The sequence below is a fragment of the Emys orbicularis genome, chromosome 8, assembly GCF_028017835.1.
Source record: "Emys orbicularis isolate rEmyOrb1 chromosome 8, rEmyOrb1.hap1, whole genome shotgun sequence".
Taxonomy (NCBI): Eukaryota; Metazoa; Chordata; order Testudines; family Emydidae; genus Emys; species Emys orbicularis.
The window spans coordinates 107,766,421-107,788,708 of record NC_088690.1 but is presented as its reverse complement, the minus strand read 5'-3'; the positions used below and the strand labels follow the sequence as shown (position 1 = coordinate 107,788,708).

Genomic DNA, 22,288 nt, shown 5'->3' with positions numbered 1-22,288 from the left:
GACATAAAGTATTTGTCTGAGCAGATTCACTGCTCAGATTGGCTGGGTTTCATAATGGTTTTTTCTCCTCCTATGTTCTATAGCGCGCACACGCACACACACCTCTTTCTTCTCTGACCCTGATGTCCCCAGGGAGTTGCGTGGCCTGTGGAGTGTCCTTGTTTCCCACATCAGTGGTTATGGAGAGAGAAGGTCAGAGCAAAGTTTGGCAAGTCATATCTGGCCTGCCCATTAACCTTCCCTAGTGCACATACATTAGGGATGGTGTGCCTAGCCTGTGTTTGCCAGAAGCTGGGAATGGGCGACAGGAGATGGATCACTTGATGATGACCTGTTCTGTTCATTCCCTCTGGGGCACCTGGCACTGGCCACTGTCGGAAGACAGGATACTGGGCTAGATGGACCTTTGGGCTGACCCAGTATGGCCATTCTTATGTTCTTAACGTAACAGCCTGTAGCAGCATTTTAAAATGGGTATGCAGACTGTTGGTGCCCTGTGGTCCAGGAGTCCTGTATGCAAAAAGGCTGCACCCTGCCTTGCAAGGAAGTGATTCCTAAGCTGTGGAATGGCCAATGAAAAGTGAAGAGCAAAGTTAAGTGTCCTAATGAAAAGAGCTGGCTGCTGCTCTTTTATACTGAGATTTGCCTGCAGCTAGTCTGCCTTCTCCTGCTCCCTTCTGAGGACAATACGTTGAGTGCTGGTGTAATTCGTGCATGTTTCAGATAAGCCATGAAAACCTGAGGTCCTGTCTGATTTCTGTGGACATCAAACCTCCCCTGGCGTGCTTAATAAGAGTGGGATTTACCCTTGTTGGCCAAAATTTTCTTCCCTGCAGAACCCGTGAGTACCCTAATGTAGACAAGCCTCCTGCAGCCAAGCCCGTTTCTAGAACCGTTTTTAGGTAAAGCTGCTTAAAGCAAGTCTAATCGAAGGAGCGATTCAAAATGGCTGTGGCTGCCGGAGAGTAAGCTACACCAGGGCTCCCACAAAGTCAGCTGAACTGGTGTTAGAACCAATAGGAATCTTTGTGAATTTCCGCGTAGTTTGACTTCTGTACTGGGCGGGCAGGGGGGAAAAGCTCCAGTCAGGTCAATGGGGTCGCATGGGGTGGGGGGCAAATTCCGCACCTGCCTGAGGCTTTCAGTTTGGGGGGAGGTAACGCCGCCCTGCCCCCCGCCACACACACAAACTATAGCCATGAATGGGCAAGGCCTGTGTGAGGCTGTTATTGTTAAAGTTGTCTGCTCGCAGGGACTGGCTGATGAGACTTAAAGGGCTGCAAAGAGAATATCTAAGCCCTGGACCTGATCTTTCAGGATAGCGGTGTGAAGCATCCGAACAGGGGAACGTCCAGCTGCTTTACCTGACAAAGCTGACTGACTAAAGGCAAACGCCTGGGAGTTAATACACACAGTCTGCATTTGCACGGCATGCAGGGCATTACCTGGACCACTTACCCACAGAGCAGCCCCTGGAAAGAGCCAGGAGAAGGGTGTACAAGTGTGGTGCTTAGCCCTGTAAGCCGTTCCTTGGTGCCTGTTAGTCTGTTGCTGCTGGTTAGATGGGAGGAAACCAATCCGCACTCTGACCTCTCTCTGCAGCCTGTTGATGTTATAAGACTCTGTTGTTTTGTAGCCGGGGGGAGGGATCGGAGAAGGGCCAGTTGAGTAACATTTGTTGCCAGTGCAGAATTTCACCCAGTGGAAGCCCGAGTTCCCTTCCCCTCCGGGGAACGGGTTGGAGGTTTCTGTCCTGTCGCACTAGCTGGAAATCATTGTTCTCTGTGACTTCTTAGCCTGTCTGGTCTCTGCCTCTTCACTGCTGTCCTGTTTCCCATGCCAAGCTCTGAAACATTCACAGCTGTGGCATCCTCTCCCTTTTACAGGAGGTGATCCAGAGCCACACCTGTCCCCTGCGGATCCAGGCAAAGCTGAGAAGAAGCCGGATACAGACGCTCAGAAGCCTCCATCCACTGTAAGTCTGATGAAAGGGAGGCATTTGCCCTTTAACCCTTAGCAGCCCAGGCCCTGAAATGATCAGGCAATTTAAAAAAAAATACTCTGAGACTTAAGGAAACAGACACGTCGGAAGGGGCTAGAATTCCTGCCTGACTGGGGTGGGTTCCCTGTTTTGTTTCCCACATCCGTGATAGAATGGACTGTGAGCCTGTGTCTTTAGACTAGCATGTAATTGCAATAGCTGCTCTGCATTATAGCATTGGAGTGCAGTGCCAGCTACTGTTATCTACACCCATTCGCTTTCCCTTCAGGGGCTTCCATTCCAACTCTGACCCCTGTAGACACAGGACTTGCTTTCTGTTTGTGGGGAAACCTGCCTGTCCTAGGAGCCCCTATCACTGGATTCTAGTCCTCAAACCTGGAGGATCATCTTTACAATGCATAGAGTGGCTTAAAGAGCTGACCCGCTGGCCCAAACCATCCCTGTTTTGTACTAGAGCAAATGGCATTAAGCCAGCTGGCGGAACGGGGAAATGTCTCCCTTCCCTGCCGCCCCCATAATCTCCGTCCTCCCTTTGTTGTGATGGAGCACCGCGGGATTTGCTTTCCCTGCGTGAGGGCCTGACTCCCCGTCTCCCTTCGCAGGGATCCTCGTCAGAGTTCGAAATTGTATCTGGTGAGGACAAGAGGTTTTCCCAGGAGAGCAGGAAGTCGGTGAGTTATCCTGCCAGCTCGGTTCCCTGGGGGAATGCTCGTCTGGGACTCGAGACAGGGCTATTAGTACATTGCGGGGGCAGGTGGTGGGGACTGTGTAAGATGGGCAAGGCCGTTTGTTCTGGTTTTCCCTGCACTGACCGGGTTTGCTCTTCCTGGATGGGAATGGAGGCCGGGTAGGTGGTGGATGATCAGGGGCAGTAGCTAGGGCTAGAGTGCTGATTCTGAGTAGCAAGGCCAGAGGAGCAGCCAGCCAATTCTCCCCGCGCCCACTTCCCCGTCGCCTCACCCCATTTCAGTCCCTGGCCTGATGCACGAGAGCTGCGGCGCGCACACAGGAACCACCGCACGATTGCTTCCCTTGGCCCGTTTCCCGGGACACGGCCAGGAAGATCAGAAGGGGAAAGCGGGAGGCTGCTGCAGAGGGGCCTTCTCGCTCACTTATGCAAATGGGCCGGCACCAGTGACTTGCCTCTGGGCAGGCGCCGTGCGCTCTGCAGCTGGGCGTTCAGCCAGGAGGGCAGGCCACCGGCCTGGGAAACTGGGCGCCTCGGGGCTGAAGAAAGGGGCTGTAAAGTCCTGAGTGGCGCAATCTGGCGCCGCACGTTTCGTAACCCTTTCAGTCTCTGCACAACTTGACAATCGCTGGGTTATTGTCAGCCCTCCCCCGCACTGCCCCCCTGCCCTACACACAGTTGATGAGATTTTTGCACCCACCCTGGCCTATTTAGGATCCTCTTGACGCCCTGTTAACTATCCCTGTAAAAACCACCATAGGACTCCGCATGGCTAGCAGGCTCTGCTCAGCAGGTGCCCGCTGCTGGCACAGCAGAGCTGGTCGGGCAGGGTCCCGACTGAGGCCCATCGAGAAGCCTGCATTCAGCCTGCCTGTGGTAAGCTTGGCTGTATCCCTGACAGGCGTCCCAGGGGAACGCATCCTTTGAGAGCATTGCCCGTCCCTGCCTCCCGGCCCTTCTCCCGCCCTCAGCAGGCCGGCGTTGTTTTTCTGGGAGCCTGGCTGCAGGCTGCAGTGCATAGGAGGGCGAGCAGCATTCAGGCTGATTCAGACTAGGAGCTGAGCCGCTGAGGAAGGGGGCACTCGCCCCCTAGCGTCCGCTTACTGCCTGTACCCAGCCCTTGTGTGTCAGCCTGTGTTTTGGTTCCCAGAGCCTGGCCTTGCCCCGCGGCTGTTCTGCACACCTGAAGTGGAGAATCCTTCCCACTCTGCCGGCACTGCGGTGGAGCGAGTCGCTGCACGCTTTGCTCTGGGCCCAGACCACTGTGTCCGAGCCGGGCAGCATCCGGGGCGGGGGAGGGAAATAGGACAGTAAAGAGAATAGCTTCTTGTTGGATAAAAACAACCCCAGTGCCAGGTCCTAGAAACACATGCTGCTCCACTGGGACAGGTCCCCGGGTTTGTGCGAGGCCCAGCCCACGCACACATTTGCACCAGTTTCACTAGAGGGTGTGACTTAATAGCGGTTTAATTAATCCAGTGCAACTTTGTGTGTGGATGCTCTGAAATCAGCTTATATCCATCCAGCTTCCACCTGTCCATTGAGAGATGCCAGCTCAACCCATTTAAACCCCACAGGAAAACTCACCCAGTTTTAAGAGAAATCGGTGCAACCCGTGCGCGTAGAGAGAAACCAGGAGCAGGCGAGAGGGCGGCTGGGTGCATGTGTGGCAGACACATGAGGTGGGGTGATGCAAAGTCAGAAGCGGGTTATGTTGTCACTCCCTTTGCTAGTTGGTGCTGGGGCTGGAATAGCAGGGAGCTGCCCCCACCCCCCGAGCTATCCCTGCTCCGTTCCTATCTATAGCAGCTCCCCCGGCAGACGCTGGGAATGGAGTTCGCTCCAGTAACTTTACTGCTTGGCATTGTCTTAGCCAGTTTTCTCTTGGCTCTTATCATTGGCGGGGGGCTTTACAGCTGACCTGTGTGCTGCCTGGCTGGGCACATACGGAGGCTGCCAGGGCTAAGTGCGAGCCAGGCTGGGTGTGCCCGGACGTGCCCTCCTCAGCAGCATTGCTAACAGTGATAAAATCTGATGGGGCCAGAGAGCTGAGGACGGTCTGTGGTTTGTGAAGCTGGGGGATGTTGCTTTTTCGCGTTCCCCTTTATGAGTCAGCTGCGGGATGCGTGAGAGGTGGATACGGACTCCTGCAACTCTGGGATTTCCCGGGGCCATGGGGGCAAAAGGACGGGGGGCGGGACGTGAGTGAGGCAGCCCGGGGAGCAGTGCCAGGCTCCCAGCAGGTGAAAGGCTCACAAGACTCGGCGTGGGAGGAGCCCCGTTCTTGGTGGAGTGGCCAGATGGCACGCAGGGTGATACCTGTTCCCTCTTGGGAGTCATGGCCCCAGAAGGTGTCTTCGGTCTCCTAGGTAACCAAACAGTTAAACACCCGCAATAGCTTAGGGCAAGTCAGGGCTCAGTAACCGAACGGTGCAGCCGGGACTTCTGTCAACATGTGTGTAAGTAAGTGGGTGTGTGGGGTGACGCACGCCGGCAGGTGTGCCCGGCCACGATAAATACAGCCCGGTCCAATCTCGGCTGGCATCTGTCGTGGGACCTGGATCCCCACATGCCCTGGGGTTACTGGGAGCAGGACAACTGCAGAGACAAAGCCCAGCGGAAGAGAGGAATTACGTGGTAGAGGCAAGAGAGGGAGCTGCCCCCAGCTGAGCTTGGAGAAGCAGTGGAGGGCCGCGGAAAGGTACCAGGAGCTGCAGAGGAGAAGGGCCTCATGCCAGCAGTGGGACAGAGAGGAAACGGATGAGACAAGTTCTGAGCGAGGCCGCAGCGGGTCCTTGGGGTCCAGTTCCCATACGGCACCAGGTAGCACAAGCTGAGCTTGTTCCAGTGTGTAGCTCAGAAGCGGCACCTTCTGGCACTTCCCAGCGAGGTGCAGGGTGAGGGGAGTCGCTGCCCATGGGGGCCCATTTGCTTACTGCTCCCCCAAGAGAATCCAGGTTCAGTAGTCTCACTGGACTCTGGCATTCGATTGGCGCCCACAGCCAGAGCAGGGTTGTGTACCGAGTCGTCTGGGCAAGCCCTCCTACGCTCCAAGATTGCTCTGTTATCCCAGGGCTACCCACAATATGTCTCCTGGGGGGGGGCGTCCTTGAATGGAGACCCCCCTGTGGGAAAAAACCTGCATCGGGCTGGTTCAGATCTCACTGGCAGGTCACAGGCGTGTTCTGGACGCTCTGGGCTCTGGCTGGCCAGTGAGGGCAGGACGGGACTGGTGCTTGCCAGCGTTGCCTGTGTGGGATGGGTAATAGAGAAGCTGGGAGGTCCTAGAACTCTGGTAGCCGCTTGGGTTTCATTGTAGTGTCTTTTGGGATGTAGAAGGGCACCGTTGTCTAGAGACACGGGAGCCACTAGAGGGCACTGGAGGCTCAGAGTCCTGCGTGGAGGGAGACACTGTTCCTTCAGCAGGGAGAAGCGAGAATTAGGTCTAGAAAGGAGGACCCCGGGGTGAACCCCAGTAAATCCCCTGCCCTGTGCTGATGCCCTGTTTGGGTTCTGTTTAGGGGTTTGAGTTGGCCCCACATTCATTCGCCGCTCGGCATCTCAGTAGGAGGATGAGCACCAGTTCGCGGAGGCTTCTGGGTTTGGCTGCTATCTTCTACCTGCTGGAAGGTGCTTGCTAAGCTACCTTCACTCCCCATTAACCAAGTGCTTTGTTAAGAGAGTGCTCACCTGACAGGGCCGAGGTGGGGCGAACTCCACGTTTGAGAGCCCTGGCTGGAAGGTGCTGCTGACATGCCAAGAGAGGTTGAACTCTCTGACACTGCCTGAGTGGCTGGCCGCCTCCTCCCTTGCCCAGCCCTGCTCTCCCTCAGCTCCACGGGTGCGAGGCTGCCGGGCTGACCTGTCTGACTGACTGCAATTCCTCTCCCAGGACGCAGAGCTGCATAACGAGGACACTAACCTGATGCTGCACCTGCAGCGGCTGGAGAGCACCCTGAGCGTCTTTGCCGAGGAGCCGGACAAGAACCAGGTCTTGGCTCACCTGGGGCGCATGGCCCTGGAGTTTAACCGCCTGGCCTCCAAAGTGCACAAGAACGAGCAGAGGACGTCCGTTCTGCAGGTAGGGACGTTCCCTCTGCACGCAGCAGAGAGGCCTGTGGGGTCTGTCCCCCGCAGGCAGGCCTAGGAAACTTCCTTCCCCCTCACCCCCCCACCCCACTGTAAATCCTGCAAGGACCTCCGCAAGGGAGCACTGCCTAGCTGCCTTTCTCCACGCTCCCGCTTTTCCTCTCCTCATTTCTCCCCCCTCTGCCACACCAGTCCCTCCTTTAATCTTTTCTTCTCTGTGTCCCCATGCTCCCACCTCCCCCTGCTATCTGTGTGTGAGAAACTGCAGGCTCGTCTGTGTCCAGCCTGCTCTCGTCCAGCGTCCCCTTGTCACTTCCCTCCCACTTCTGGCCATGAACAAAGCACTAAGTGCCTGGGGCGAGGGGGAAATCTTCCCCCGTGGGCAGCTTGATTGTGTAATTGCTCATTATTGGACATAGAATGACTTGCATCTTCTTCCAAAGCACTGATGGCAGATGCTACCGAGAGACAGGCTGCTGGGTTAGCTGGATCATTGGTTTGGTTCTTATGGTCCCTAGTAGGGTTGGCCACTTTAGGACCACCCTTTGAAGCACTGAGGTCACATTCGGCTTGTGAGCGAGATGTGTAGTGCCCAAGGGATAGGTGTACGTGCGCTTCTCCCCTCCAGTAGCATTAGTGGAGGAGAGACCAAGTCATAGAGCCCAGTTGGCCATCAGGCAGGGGCCTGGCCTTGTTAAACCAAGGGGGTTCCATCGCTGGAATGCCCTTTCCCTGTATGTCAAGGGGGCTGTGTGAAGCATGAGCCTAAAGCCACTCGTGTTCCTCTGGCAGACGCTGTGTGAGCAGCTGCGTAATGAGAACGAGGACCTGCGGGCAAAGCTGGAGAAGGATTTGGAGCAGAGGAACCAGGCTACGGAGAAGCTTAGGTGAGAGCAGGAGGGATGTTAGCTGGGCAAGACGCTTGGTTGGCGGGGTGGATCGGATGGAATTCGGCGTCTTTCCTGCCCTGATTGTTAACTTCTTCAAATGTTGGTTGCTGTATGAATCCTTGAGGGTCTCTCAATCTGCGTTTCTGTTGTGCTCTTCCCGCCGCCAAGGTGTGAGAACCTGGAGCTGAAGAAGATGGTGATGATGAGCAACAAGGTGGGCGTGAAAGGGGACGGTGTGGAGAACGCTGGCCAGCAGCAGGTAGGAGCAGCCAAGACTCTTCCTCTTCCCAACTCCTCTTCCCTGTGCCATCCCAGGACAGCTCCCACGCCGCAGGGACAGCTCCCACGCCGCACGGACAGCTCCCACCCTTTGTAACAGTACCCTGATTGCACCTTGGAATGGAGTCCCAAGTCCAGAGCGCCGTGTGATCCTGGAGGGTGCCTGGAAGCCCTCTTGGCAAACCCCCCCATTTATCTTCAAAGCATCCCTTAACCCTACGCAGGCTGATATTTTTAATCTCCCAGGGCCCGATTCTCCCCATTTACCCCTGAGTTGCTGAGGTGGTGCCCCTGACTCCAGCAGTCACCCCTCTGCAGAAGGAAGGCTCAAGGGTGGGAAAACAGGCCCTAAACTTGGAACAAGTGCAGGTATTTGTTTCTTTAAGAGGCTTATTTTGGAGGGAGGGCCATAAAGCTACGGCAGAGCTAGGAGTCATTCTGCCATGCTCCCTGCAGCCTTGCTAAATGCCACTGGGTCAGTGTTGGCTTCCAGCAAACCCTGCTGCGGCGGGGAAGTCCAAAGCAGCAGAGCACGGCTGCTCCCCGCCCCCATCGCCAAGGGATGGGCTGGAAAGGCGCACGTCATTGTAAGGGGAGGAATGGTCTTGGGCGACCAGGGCTTTGCCACTGAGCTGGGGTGCGGACCCCCTCTCCGCAGTGGGGAGAATGCTACTTACACCGCAGGAAGTGGTGAAGCCAAGTGAGTGCGGGTGCACTCGTGAACCGTTGCCTTGAAAACCTTGTGTGACTGGGAGGGCGGGTGATTGCGCCATCAAACCAGCAACAGGAGCGAGCAGAGGATTCCCGTGCTGAGGGAGGCAGTAAAGCAGCAGGGGCCAAAGCCGAAGGCTGATCACCCTTGAACTAGAAGGCGTTCCCTGCCTTTGTAGGCAGATGGCTGGCTGCTCCCACGACATCCGCGTCCCCAAAGAGCGGGAGATGTCCCTTTCCCCGGGAAAGGGGGTGGGGACAGGACCGAGGCAGACACCAGATGGCGCTGTGCGGGACCCATGCTGCCTGGGGTCCAAAAAGCAATTCCTGACACTAACGACATCTAAATTTCTCTCCCCCTCCCTACCCTGCAATTGCTCGGGTGGGGGTGGTGAGTGGTGGCCAGAATCGAGGGATTATGGGGGCAGGCCAGTGGACTCTTTCTGGGCTGCGAGTTCACGTTGGTTACCTGCAGAGAGACAACCGGTGCAAGGCTGGTGTCAGTGAGTCACGGGGCTGGAGGTGGGTTCTGCTCCCCGCCAGGCGGGGCTGATGGCCATCGCCGTGTGAGGCAACATGAGCTGTGTTGCTCAGGTGTGCTGGGAGGGCAGGGGACAGCTGGGGGAGTGGGGCAGGTAGCTGTTGGACGCAGGACTCTTCTCCTGCTTCCCCGGCTGTGGGATGTGTCTGGCCCAGCTGCCGTGAAAGTCCTGAGGGTTTCTGTTTGCGCTGTCTCCAGAGTGGAGCGCTGGCAGAGAAAGCATCGGGCAAGGGCGTGCCAGGGGCCAGTGAGAAGAAGGTGAAGATCCTCGAGCATCAGCGCAATGAGGTGAGCTGGACCCGCTGCGGAGCACCCCGGCATTGTTGGCTTAGAGCGTTCGCCTTTCCCCCAAAGGCGTGCCAGGCCTGGCTCACACGGCCTAGTGCTAATGTACGCACCTTACAAAGCAGTCCCACTCTTGGCATGATGGGCCGTGTCTGCTCAGGACAGGCCCAGCACTAGGAGAGTAGCAAGGGGCTGTGGATCAGTCTGAGGTGCATGGGAAGAGCCTGGGGAGGTGGGGGAGCTGTGAATCGAGCTGGGGGGAGCTCTGGGGTAGCAGGAGGCTGTGAATCGAGCTGGGGGGAGCTCTGGGGTAGCAGGAGGCTGTGAATCGAGCTGGGGGGATGCTCTGGGGTAGCAGGAGGCTGTGAATCGAGCTGGGGGGATGCGCTGGAGTAGCAGGGGGCTGTGAATCGAGCTGGGGGGGAGCGCTGAGGTAGCAGGGGGCTGTGGATCACACTGAGGTGCACTAGCAGTGCTGGGGGGGAGCTCTGGAGTAGCAGGGGGCTGTGGATCGAGCTGGGGGGAAGCGCTGGGGTAGCAGGGGGCTGTGGATCGAGCTGGGGGGAAGCGCTGGGGTAGCAGGGGGCTGTGGATCGAGCTGGGGGGAAGCGCTGGGGTAGCAGGGGGCTGTGGATCGAGCTGGGGGGAAGCGCTGGGGTAGCAGGGGGCTGTGGATCGAGCTGGGGGGAAGCGCTGGGGTAGCAGGGGGCTGTGGATCGAGCTGGGGGGATGCGCTGGAGTAGCAAGGGGCTGTGGATCGAGCTGGGGGGATCGAGCTGGGGGGATGCGCTGGAGTAGCAAGGGGCTGTGGATCGAGCTGGGGGGATCGAGCTGGGGGGATGCGCTGGAGTAGCAAGGGGCTGTGGATCGAGCTGGGGGGATCGAGCTGGGGGGAAGCGCTGGGGTAGCAGGGGGCTGTGGATCGAGCTGGGGGGAAGCGCTGGGGTAGCAGGGGGCTGTGGATCGAGCTGGGGGGAAGCGCTGGGGTAGCAAGGGGCTGTGGATCGAGCTGGGGGGAAGCGCTGGGGTAGCAAGGGGCTGTGGATCATACTGAAGCGCACTGGCAGAGCTTGCCTGCCCCTTGCTTGTCTGTGACATTCCTACTGTCTCTCCTGCTGGAGCTGCTAGTTGCTCAGTAAAAGTCACTAAGCATGAAGGTTTTACAAATGATGGTTCAGCTCAACTTCTAATAGCATGAGCCTGGCTAGTGGGAGAAGAACTGGGTTCTGCTTGGGCGCTCTGCTCACACAGCGCTCCTGTGAGAGAGAGAGTGCCTGGGGGTAGGAGACTGGTAAGCTGCAAACGCCTGTTCGCCCCACTTGGCGGGGGGGAGAGGGGTCTGTGCCCCAGTTAACTCTGTGTCTTTCTCCCCCTAGCTGCTGGAGGTGAACAAGCAGTGGGATCAGCACTTCAGGTCCATGAAGCAACAGTACGAGCAGAAGGTACCTCCTAGGTGTCCGCATGTGCCGGGCAGTTTGCTTGTGGGCAGAGGCTGTGTCTGCACCTGTGAGTGCTACACACAGACCATTCTGGGCGAACTGTTCTCCTCCGGACTGTGCAATTCTTCTGAAATGTCTCGCAGGCGAACGTGTGCGTGTGTTTGCAGGGAGCAGCATGGGGGCTACTCGGGTATCCCCCACCCCTTCAGTGCACTCTCCTTTCCCCAGCCACAAGCTCTCCCCAGGCTCTCTCCCCATCCATAGAACCATTCATTCCCCCTCCATCCATGCCAGCCTAGGCATCTGTGCCGTTCTCATCTTCGCCGTGGTATCGGAGCCCATCTCTTTCTCTTGGAACCTCCTGTTTCATGCATGACACAGGTGGGGAGAGGCAGCTGAAGGGGCTGTGGGAAGTTTTAAATTAAAATGCAGGTGGGGGTGGGTGGGCAAATGGGGCTGAGGGTTGCACGTCTGCTGTGGGCGGTGCTGCGTTCCAGACGGTCACGTGGCCGCCCTGTCCCCCGTCAGATCACGGATCTGCGCCAGAAGCTGGTGGACTCCCAGAAGGCGCTGAATGAGCTGGAGGCAGAGCGGGAGCCGAAGCAGAGGGACTTTGATCGCAAGCTTCTCCTGGCAAAATCCAAGATTGAAGTGGAGGAGGTGAGTCCTGGGCGGGAGGGGCTGTATCCTCCCCCCACTCAGGAGCTGGGCAAAAACCAGGCACTTGTGCGTTGGCTTCCTCTTGCCACAGTAACCCTGGCTCTTCCCAGCACATCGTCTCCCTCTGGCTCCCCAGGTGTCGGCTGAGTCAGAGCCACTGTGTTAGCAGAATGATTGAGCAAACTCTGGGCCGGGGCAGTGGGGAGAGATGGGGCGTGTAGCTCTCCTCCAGGCTCTGTGAGGAGGCAGCGATCCTGCATGCCGCACCTTGGAGCAGCGGGCGGGCCCCATGCGGGCTCTCTGGGGGCACTCTGCCTCCCAGCGCCTCTCTCCTGCCTCCAGTGTAGTAAAACCCCCCTGCCTGGGAGCGAATGGTTGGAAGGAGGCTGCGTCCTGTCAGGCCCCAACAACCGGGCTGCCACTCGCCCTGCAGCACCAGAGTCAGGGGCCGCCATGGGGCCTAGAAAGCAGGAGCAGGTCCATCTTGCTGCTTTCAGACTGACAAGCCTGGCTGGTGTGGGGCGGAGGGAAAGCGGGTCAGACTAGGGGGAAATGTCTGCTGGGAGTGAGGGAAAGAGGCTCCGAAATCTGCTGAGCCCTCCATAGGGGCCAGTTCTAGTTGAGGGAAGGGCAGAGAGGTCTGACTAGACTCCCTTCTGCTGAGCCACGGCCGTGCGAGAAGGCACCTTCCCGATCGGAGCAGAGGTGCTGCTCTCTCTGCCCCCCGGTGCTTGACCCGAGGGATGAGTCTTTCCTCTCTCACCCCCCGCTCTGCCACCTGGCTTCTCCCTCCCGTCACGCCCAGGGAGGGAACGACAGGCCTGGGAGGAAGGGCGGTGAGTAACGTACGGCTGCGCCTTCCTCTGACCTCCCTGCCTCTTGCTCTTTCAGGCAGAAAAGGAGAGGCTGGCTGGGGAGGTGAGGGATCTGAAGCAGAGAATCAAGTTCCTGCAGGAGCAGCTGACACCGGTCACCAAGCAAAGGGAGTACCAGGAGAAGGAGATCCAGAGGCTAAACAAGGTGAGCAGCCTGGCAGTGCCCATCCCTGGTCGCCCCTGATAAGTCTTTGGTTTCCAAGGACCAGTTCAGACAGGTGTTCCTGTACCTCTGGCAAACTGCAGTTCCCCTGGTTCCCCGGGCACTGCCTGCACCTCCTATCCAATGCACTGTGTCTCCGAGCAAGGCAGCGGCTGCCCCTTTCCATCCCCCTCCTCCCAGCTGGACAGTAAACCCAGAGCAGCTGCTCCCTGTCCTGCCTTCCTAGCCAAGCTCTTTCACAGAAACCCCGCCTGGCCAGTTGTGCGGTGCCGGAGAGCAGCGGCCCAGGGAGACCTGCGGTGCCTGAGAGGGGGAAGTGCTAATGTGCTAGGAATTGGCTGAGCTGAAAGAAGAAACGTTTCTCCCCCCATTGGAAGAGTCTCTGATGGAATCTGCCTCGCTCAGGGGTGGACGCATCCTGCCAGGGGATTATGGGAGGGCCTCTGCTCATGGCTCCATCAGACAGTGTGAGGGCAGCTGGGGGCACTTCTCTATAACTCAGCGGTTGGTAGCTGCAGGTCGCCAGGGGTCCTAAATGGAGCCTGTGCTGACCGTGTACAGGCCGCATGTTGCAAGCGCAGCTGCGGGAAGGGCCCGTGTCTCTTTTGGGGATGGGGCATTGCAGGGGAATAAGCCCTTTGTGGCACTTGGCTGGCAGATACCCCCTGTGCATCAAGCCTGCCTCTCCTGGTGTTCTGGATACCAGCCTGCCCCTCCTCAAACCCATCCTGCCTGTCTCCGAGTTTGAGCCCTCTCCGTCTGTTCCGAGCCGTGCTGGCTGACCTGCCCCTCGCCGTGCCCGTGTCTGAATCTTGGAGGGACACAGCTGTTCCCTGGGCAGTACGTGCCAGAGGCTTTGCCCAGACATCCCGCGGCAGCGGCAGGCACGTCTCGCTGTTGGATAGTATCAGGGGGTAGCCGTGTTAGTCTGTATCCACAAAAACAACAAGGAGTCCAGTGGCACCTTAAAGACTAACACATTTATTTGGGCATAATGCCTGCATCTGTAACTTTCACTCCATGCATCTGAAGAAGTGGGTTTTTTACCCACGAAAGCTTATGCCCAAATAAATCCCTTAGTCTTTAAGGTGCCACCGGACTCCTTGTTGTTTTTGTCGCTGTTGGATAGTGACCAGGGCTCTGTTCGGGCCTGGCTTGTCTGAGTGGGAGGGAGGGCCAGTGATAACGCGGGATTTTCCAGGAGGCAGAAAGCTGGGGATTTTGTTTCTTTTAATCAGCAGTCGGAGCAAGAGAGGAGAGAGGGCCTGGGTGGTGGCTGTGCTCTTCACCTGCACCATGTCCAGGCTTCACTTGGTTTGTCTGCACTAACTCTGGATATCTGCCTTCCCAGCCCCCTTCCAGCTGGGCGTGTGCCCCACTACTCTATGCACTCTAATGGCGCCCTCTGTCTCTCTCCACCCTCAGGCCCTGGAGGAGGCCCTGAATGTCCAGGCCCCTGCTTCTGCCCCTTCTGCACTCAGTAACGCCACGGAGCCGGGCGGGAGCATGAGACCACACGAGCTGCTGACCCAGAACGAGCTCCTGAAGCAGCAGGTAAGGCGGGATTGTGGCTCTCTCTCTCACTCTAGTTCCCTGGGCTAGCTAAGGCTGCAGAGAGCATGTGAACTCAGACCCTGGGAAGGGTCTCGGGTCTCTGAGCAGATAGCCCCAGCCTCCCCTCTGCTTAAAGGGCCAGATTCTGCTTGGATTCCCACCAACGTGGTCAGCTCCGTTGACGTTCCTCTAGCTTTACTCTGGTGTAACTGGGAAGAGGCTGTAAGGAACGCCATTGGTGGTATCTGACCGTAGCCCCATCCAGGCCTCGGCTGGAAGTGCCTGTGACAGGGGGTGTCGCTGAAGGGGACACAGCAGGGTGCCAGGTCTGACATGAGTTTGCACTGTTGGGGGTGGCGTCTCATCTCTCGAAGGCTCGGTGTGAATTCTTCAGTTAGCTTGGCATGAAGAATTTCAACATGCGCTCACAGGGAGGGCGCCTGCCCTGCCACCCCCTGGACCCTGCGGGAGGTGTCTGACAGGGCCCAGTGACCCTCTCTGCCTCGTCTCTCTGCCAGGTGAAGATCTTCGAAGAGGACTTCCAGCGGGAGCGGCGCGACAGAGAGAGAATGAACGAGGAGAAAGAAGAGTTGAAGCAGCAGCTGGAGAAACTTAAGAAGCAGTTAACAGTCTCCAACAACCAGGTAGGGCAGTGGGGTGAGGAGTGGGGGAGTCATGCTCAGAATGCTCTGTGCTCTGAAGTTAACGTCAAGAGGCGTTTGGGGGACAGGGGAGACAAGTCCACCCCTGAGCCTTCAGCTCTGCCACGCGATGGCGTCTGCTATGTGCATGGATGCGTTGACACAGCCAATGCTGGGAGAGTGGACTGGGCACAAGTGAAACCCACTGGCAGATGGAGCCGGATCTCTCAACACGATCCTTCCCTGACCCCCGTTTGTGCCGATCGGCCAGCGAGCTGGGTCTCTGCCTCCTGACCCTCGAGGGATCCAGCCCGTCAGTGTGTGGTGTGGGCAGTTTGTTCACCGCTCCGTGCAGATGGGATGGAGGTGAAGGCCGTGCCAGCTGGGGAAGGGGAACTCGTGTGGGAGAAGATGGCAGTTTCCAGAGTGCTTTGGGGTCAGCAGGGGCTGGGGGGCAAAGACAAACACAGGAGACAACGTACATTCATAGTGTGCAGGGCCCTGCGATCCCACGGGCAGCCCCACCTAGGATGGCGATAGACCCGTGTCCCCAGCGCAGGAAAGCTTGCGTCAGCCAGCAGCATTCAGGTCCACGCTCCCACCCGGGTCAGCTGAGCCCCCTGGCTTCGCTCTGTGGGGGGGAGGGGTATGCGACGAAGGCCTCCTGCGAGACCTGGCTTCCTACCAGCCCCGAGGGTCGGTCACTCAAAGGTTATTGAGATTAAGTTGTTTTCTTGCCTCTGTCGTGGCCTAGAGCCAGCTCCCCCCAGCCTAGGGGAGCTTCGTGCTGAGGGGGGTGGGCGGTGTTGTCTGTGAGATTTTAAAGATCTCTTCTCCTCACGGGAGTAGCTGAGAGGCCTGTGCGAAGGAGCCGTCTCCTCCATCACAGTCCCGGGCAGCAGCTGCTCTGTTTGCAGAGTTGCAGAAGCTGCCCCCTGGGGGAGATTTGGGGCTGTCCTCCGCTGTCCCTCTTGCCCCGGCACGCAGCCCAGCCAGTCAGTAGCTCTCGGGGCAGCCAGGGGTGGGAGACCCACAGGAGCCTGTTGGCATCGGGGGCGCCAGGCAGGGCTTCCGTCAGTGCTGATGAGGTGGCTTTAGGTGCTTGACCCCAGGGACTCCTTCCCCTGCATTTGAGTGGGAGCTGCCAAAATTCCCCTGCCTTTTGGGCCATAACCCCCCACAGGAAACAAGCAGCCACCGGCTGCCAGCGCCCATGTGGCCGTGACCCAGGCCGGCCTGCGGATTTATTTGAAAGCCCCTCTGGGATCACGCTCCAGACAGGCCGGCATGTGGCCAGCGAGGGCGGGGGCAGTGGGTGCTTTCGGTGCTCCAGCTCAGGCCCCAGGTTGGGCCCCAGCGTGGCTGTCAGTCGCCGCTACCAGGCTGCCCTGCCCTCGGCGGGCAGGAGTTCTGTCCGGCGCGTACCGGCGTCCGCGAGGGGGGGCCGGTGCTGTGCCACACTCTCCGTTCTGACCCCGCCTCTCCTCCAGCTGCGGCTCTTCAAGGATGACTGTCAGAGAGAGAAGGAGGAGAAGGAGAAACTGAAGAAGCTGCTGAAGCAGCACAAGCAGGTATGGAGGGTGGTGGGCGGAAGCAGCTCTCCCCTCTCGGGGACGGGGTGTTGGCCGGAGCAACGTGGGGTTTTTCTGGGGGCGGGAGGGTTGGAAGGGGAGCAGCGTAGGCCAGGGCTACCCGGGGAGTTCGGTGCCCTGGCTGTAAAAACCCCTGCATGCTGATGTGCAGCTATTCGGGAGGCTAAGAAATCCGAACGTGTGGCAGAGTTACCGGTGCGCTCTCTGCCTCCTGCCCCCAGCACGGAGGGTGTGTCGGGGCGTGGTTGGTGCAGGGGGGCGTCTAGCCATAGCAACACTGAAGTTGCTGTAGGTGATGCTGGGGGCTGAACCTGCCCTTGGCTGGTGCCGGGATCAGAGGACATGAAAGGATCTTACAGGCACCTTTGCTTCTGCCTAGGATCTTGTGCCAAGTGCATCTCGGCCAGAGCCAAGGACCAGGGCTCGTGGTGCACAGATGCTACCATGACAGGCACATTAGACTTGCACAGCTGGGCGGAAGGGGGGTCTGTATAAGCTGGGCTGTCTCGGCTTTGTTCCTGAATCTGCCCATCTGCCACTTGCAGGTTTCTGGAGAGAGGCTGCACCCAGAGCCGGTCCCGGGGCCTCTCGGCCCTGCCTGCCCCATGTACCAGTTCCAGTATAGCCCTCCAGTGCCCCACCACGTCTACCGTGGCTACGAGGACTGGCAGCAAATCCGGTACCCACCTTCAGCAATGCCAGGCGACCATCTACCAGTGCAAAACTTCCACCACTTCCCTCCTGTGAGTACCATCTCAGGCAGGCATAAGGCTGGGCCAGGGCGGGGCCCATCCTGTAACCATCTCTGCTCCTTGCACGCCCCTCCTGCAGCGTCTGGGTGTGTTTCAGGCAAGGTGGTTCCTGTCACACCATCCCCAGATAGCAGCCCTTCCACCCGACCCCCTGGCAGCCAAGTGTAGACAGCCGCCCGCCCACTCGCTATGGGCCTCATTCCTTATCCCAGAGGGAGTGCAGCTGTGCACACACAATGCGTGTACAGTCAGCATGACTGCGTGCACAAGTCAGGGACTGCCCACACAAATGACTGCTCCGGACGATTTGCACACACTGCTGGTGGTCCACACATGGTGTGTGACTTAATGGCAGAGCCAGGGATTGCCCTCAGGAGTTTGTGGCTCAGGAGTTCATGATCCATCTGCTGGACTCCGACCACTGATGAACTAAAATGTCAGTTTCTGACCTCACTGATATTTTTCTCTCCCCCATCTATCTAGGTGCTTATCTGGCCCGCAGCACTAGAATATCTGAGATCCTCACATTCTTGAATGCATTTATCCCTGGGAGACAGGGAGAGTCTATTACCCCATTGTACAGAGGGAAACTGAGGCACCAAAAGACTGCGTGACTTGCCCAAGGTCACACAGGAAGCCTAGTGGAGCAGGGAATTGAACCTGGATCTCCCAAGTCTTGGGCCAGGGCCCTAACCACTGGACTATCCTTCCTACATCCCCATCTGCCTCCTGCTAAGTCGTTCTGTACAGAATCTGAGACCTCCTGTTTCCTGCCCTCCCTCACGCTGCCCCGTTCTTTGCTCTTCCTTTCAGCCAGAATACACCTGGCGCCCACCTTGTGCTGTGTCCAGGGCCCAGAACTCCCAAGCAGTGGAGGGAGTGAAACCGCTGCCCAAGGAATCCGGTAAGGAAACGCTGCTCTCATACGCCAGGGGTTACTTTCCTTCTGCTGAGAGTGGCGCTGCGTGAGAACCCCGGACAGCTGCCGTTCGTGTTACGGCTCAGATGGGCACTGAGTACTGCAGTGCATTGAGGCAATGGGCTTGCCCCGTCAAATCCCATCTGTCACCAGCTTGGCATTGGTTTGCCCATGTCCCAGACCTGCTGCACGAGGAGGATCTGGGGGCTGGAGTGGACCAGACTGAGGCGCTTTGGGAGAGTGCGGTGTGGGGAAGCTTGCACGCTACTCCCTTGCCCTCAGCCCCAGGAGCATGGAAACACCTGTCTCGAAGCTGAGAGTAAAGTTAACTAAAGCCTGCGATGGCCCCTGACCGCCCTCTGGCCCAGCACGTGGGAATACCATGGGATGCTGCTGTGATCTGTTTAAACTGGCTCTAAATAGCGTGTGTACCAGGAGACCGGAGCGCTACTTACGCAATGTGGGTGTGCTTTCTGTCTTTCAGAACCTGCAGGGCTTGGGTTACCAAAAAAACAAAGGCCGGTTTAGCTGTGGGCCAATGTCAGAAGAAGAGGGGGCGGGGAGTGTGCGTGCCTGAGTGTCTATAGACCCTGCCTCCTGCTAGTTATCCCTGTTCACACACTGTGTATGTAACAGCAGATCCTTGATGGGCTGGGATGTCTCCCTCCGGAGCTGCTGAAGAGAGAACGCCCCGTGCCCTGCGGAGTTGCTGAGGAGCAAGTCGCGTGGGTGCTTCCTTGGAATCCCGGCCTACAGGGGTTGTGCAAATGGCCACGTGTGGTGATCTTGTTCCTAGCCATGTCGCTTGGGTTTTAATTTGATTCCCAGCCTTGCATTCTGCAGCAGCACCTGCTGGGAGCCTCCCATTTCCTATGTTTCAACAGAGCCTTCGGTGGCGGATTTTGCTGCAGCCTGGTTTTGTATTTTAACGTGTATTTGCTGGCTGACCCCAGAGACTTTCCCCGTCAAATAGTGTAGGTGGGCGAGCCGCCCCATACAATCCCATGACGAGCAGAGAGGCCAGCTGAACAGATGTCTGATACCCTGGATAGATGGGTGGGGGAGAGGGTTTAATTGTTTGTTGTTCTTTTCATAGTTAAAAAGAAGCCAAGCTGAAGCTAAACTGAATCCATTGGTTCATGTCATTTACCTGTGAACACTCTCTAGGACTAAAGTGAGCGCTCTGGCTTGAATGGCTTTTAAAGTGTCCCGAGTCCAGGGGCCAAATGTAAATGTCTCTCGACGCTCCATTGAAACTTGGGCGTGTAGCGCTTGCCCCATGTAGATACTGCCCAGCCCTCTGTACATACATATACATACACACTCGCTGTCTATAGAAGATGTGGCAACCCTCATTCTCTTATTAGATTGACCTCACAGTCCAGTCTCTGAGTGATCAGGGAGCCACAGGCCTATGGTGTGCAATAACTCTGCCTTTATTGCTCCCAGGGAGTAGGCTGTGAACTCTACCCCTCTTCTCCCACATCCCCAAAGCAGAGCTAACGAGCCGCCTTTCAGTAACGAGTTAAGATTTTAGGGCCTGATTCAGTAAAGTACTTTAAGCACATGTCTAACATCAGGCGTGCTTTGAAGTCCGTGGGACCTCTCACCTGCTCAAAGGCAAGCGTGTGCTTAACTAGCTTGCTGACCTGGGGACCCGAGGAAGAGGAGGAAAACCTGATGGAAGCAGCAAACAATAGACAAGTTCATTCGTGGGCCCAGGCAGACCTCTTCTACTCCGTCCTGTTCTATCCCACTGCAATGTGCCCCTGGGCTTGCCCTGCCCGGGGTAGCTGTTGCGAAGTGCTGGGGTATGCTGAACAGGAGGCGCTGCGTACTTGCTGTTTAGTACTGATAGTGGCTTCGAAGGGGTGACGGGTCTTCCAAAGAAAAAAATGACAATGAAACAAGGTCTGAGGACAGGAAAGGAATGGCTGGGGTTCCGATCCCTCGGTCTCCCTGAAGAGGCTAACGTGTCTGTTCTTATGCGTGCGTATTGTGGGTGCAGTGTATTGTTGTCTGTAATTAATCTGCTGTATGTTAATGTTGACACGCAAATGGTAATGTGTACTTTGGGGGGTTCTCGCCCCTCCTTTCTTGTGGATGTCACTTCCCCTGGTTCCTCCAATTCCCTGTTAGCTGCATGGGCTAGTTCTGGGGAACAGCGGACAGATCTCTGCCGTTCTCTATACTGTCGAATGATAACTTGAAGGGAAGGGAAGGGGAGAAGAGGAGCTTTTCACCCCATCTTCTCTGCAGAGAAAACACCCAGCTCATTGTCCCCCACCTTTTCCTCCCCTACTCCATCTCTTGGGTTTCCTTTCTGGGATGTGAATGGACTCCGGTCCCCTCCAGATGCTAACAGTCCCTGGAAAGGGACTAACCCCATCGGAGGGAGGTGCTGTGGGTTGTCGTAACCCTGGACAATTGTAGGACATAGGGGGGTAAATTCAGGAAGTGCGCAGTATGATGGAGCACCCTCAGCTCCCTAAAACACTCGCGCTTCATTAGCCCAAAGCTGGGGCCATTAACTTGACTGTTGTCTGTGATCACATGGCACCCGTGTCCCCAAGAACCCATATCTGGCCATCGCTGGCATGTGACTGAGGGTTTCAGACTGTCAATCTAACAGCGCTGTATGTAGTGAGCTGGCCTCTGTCTGGTTCATAGGAGCGGCCCCATGGGCTTCCCAGGCACTGTTCACATGTGCAAAGCAAGCGGATTTGGCCACGGGGGTGTGAAGACAAGGCTACCAATGTAACCCAGGCTAATAGAAGCGGTTCCTTGTCCGCTTCTAGGGGCTGGTCCATATGGAGAGATTTGAGTCTGCTTCTGCCTCCGAACTAATGGACTTGCTCTTCTGGCTCAAAATCTGTCCTGCCTGCCCCAGACCCGAGGGAGAATAACAAAACCCAGCTCTGGAGGCTGTACTATTCCCATGGATCCGGCCCTATAGCAAAAGGGACACCCACCCTGCTTACAGTGAGTGAAGCCTGTAACTAGCATCCGCGTGTGTAAAACGCTCCATGATTTGATCTGCCCTGACATCAGTCACTCAGCTCTGTGGGTCCCCCCGGGTCCTGCTGGCTTCCTGTGACTGTCCAGTTCTGCACCCACCGCCCCGTGTCTGGGTTTTTTTCAGTGTGGCTCCTAAACAACCCAGCCTCTCGTTCCTTTGCTCTGGTTGCTCCCTGTCCCTTCAGTTCCCTGTTCACGTGGGTTAAATCCCGTTCCTTACAGCTCTGGATCTAGGCCTGGATTCATGTCAATCTTGTATGCGAAAAGCCAACCTTGCTCCAGATGAAAACTAGTCTGAAGAGTGACGTCCCCGTAGGGGTCTGCCCTGGGGCATTGGGATCCACCATTAAATGTCTAGCTCTAGGCTGCCTTTCTAGCCGATGGCTCTGTTTACACTACGCACAGTGACCCGCGTTGATATTGCAGCTGAAAAGGGGTGAGGGGGCTAGTTTTTCTTACCCCAATCCCCATGGGTTCCCCACATGGAGAAGACCATTTCCATGTATTTGGGATGTTTCGCCATCCATTTTGCCCACACGTTTTGACATGCTAATGTTTTAAACTGATACAAATCCAGCCACTCAGCCTAGGTTTTGAAATGCACCCTGTGTAGCAAATCTCCTGGAAAACAATACCCCTCCATTCCCCCAGGGGGCAAACGTCTACCCCAGAGACGCATGTACAAATCTCTGACACGGGTTGCTTGATTGGTTGGTTTCTGTGCAGAAAAATTATTATGAATTGTAACGATAACTATTCCTTTGCAATACTCCTTAATAAACTATCAGGAGATTTTCCACCCCTGGCATTGTCCACTGTGGGTTTGCTTTGTCTCCTTGTGTTCTCAGACAGCGGCGCTGCCTAGCAAAGGGTTCCCGTCTTTGAGCGAAAACAGAGTCTTAGGCTGGCGTCCTAAACTGAATAGCCGGCAGAGTTTTGCTCTTGAACACAGCGTTTCTTAACTAGCGATTGCCAAACTTCCCCGGCCAGAAACGACTCCCTTACCCCCTACACGCGTATCATCTGCTACTGCAGGGAGCTGATTGGGGTGCCTGTCTCCCCACTGTGCGTAGGGAATTCAGATGGGGAGTGAGGGGGGGTGCTTTTGCATGAGCAGATAATGGCTGGAGAGGATGGGGGGGCTTCCTTTTTTGGGAGCAGAGCTTTCCATGTTGCTCTGGGCCTGGCAC

General features: G+C 57.1%; 1 protein-coding gene across 1 annotated transcript in view; it reads left to right on the top strand.

Moving 5' to 3' along the window:
• TNIP1 (TNFAIP3 interacting protein 1) overlaps positions 1-21,903 on the top strand; it is a 39,900-nt gene extending 17,997 nt beyond the window's left edge. Inside the window, exons 4-18 of the mRNA XM_065408975.1 lie at positions 1,887-1,975; positions 2,605-2,673; positions 6,583-6,771; positions 7,572-7,666; positions 7,838-7,928; positions 9,399-9,488; positions 10,862-10,927; positions 11,453-11,584; positions 12,476-12,604; positions 14,048-14,176; positions 14,695-14,820; positions 16,308-16,388; positions 16,955-17,152; positions 17,975-18,065; positions 18,717-21,903. Of these exons, the coding sequence (XP_065265047.1) occupies positions 1,887-1,975; positions 2,605-2,673; positions 6,583-6,771; positions 7,572-7,666; positions 7,838-7,928; positions 9,399-9,488; positions 10,862-10,927; positions 11,453-11,584; positions 12,476-12,604; positions 14,048-14,176; positions 14,695-14,820; positions 16,308-16,388; positions 16,955-17,152; positions 17,975-18,065; positions 18,717-18,727 (1,586 nt within the window). The 3' untranslated portion in view covers positions 18,728-21,903. The remainder of the gene's footprint in view (positions 1-1,886; positions 1,976-2,604; positions 2,674-6,582; positions 6,772-7,571; positions 7,667-7,837; positions 7,929-9,398; positions 9,489-10,861; positions 10,928-11,452; positions 11,585-12,475; positions 12,605-14,047; positions 14,177-14,694; positions 14,821-16,307; positions 16,389-16,954; positions 17,153-17,974; positions 18,066-18,716) is intronic.
• Positions 21,904-22,288: the final 385 nt, after the last annotated feature.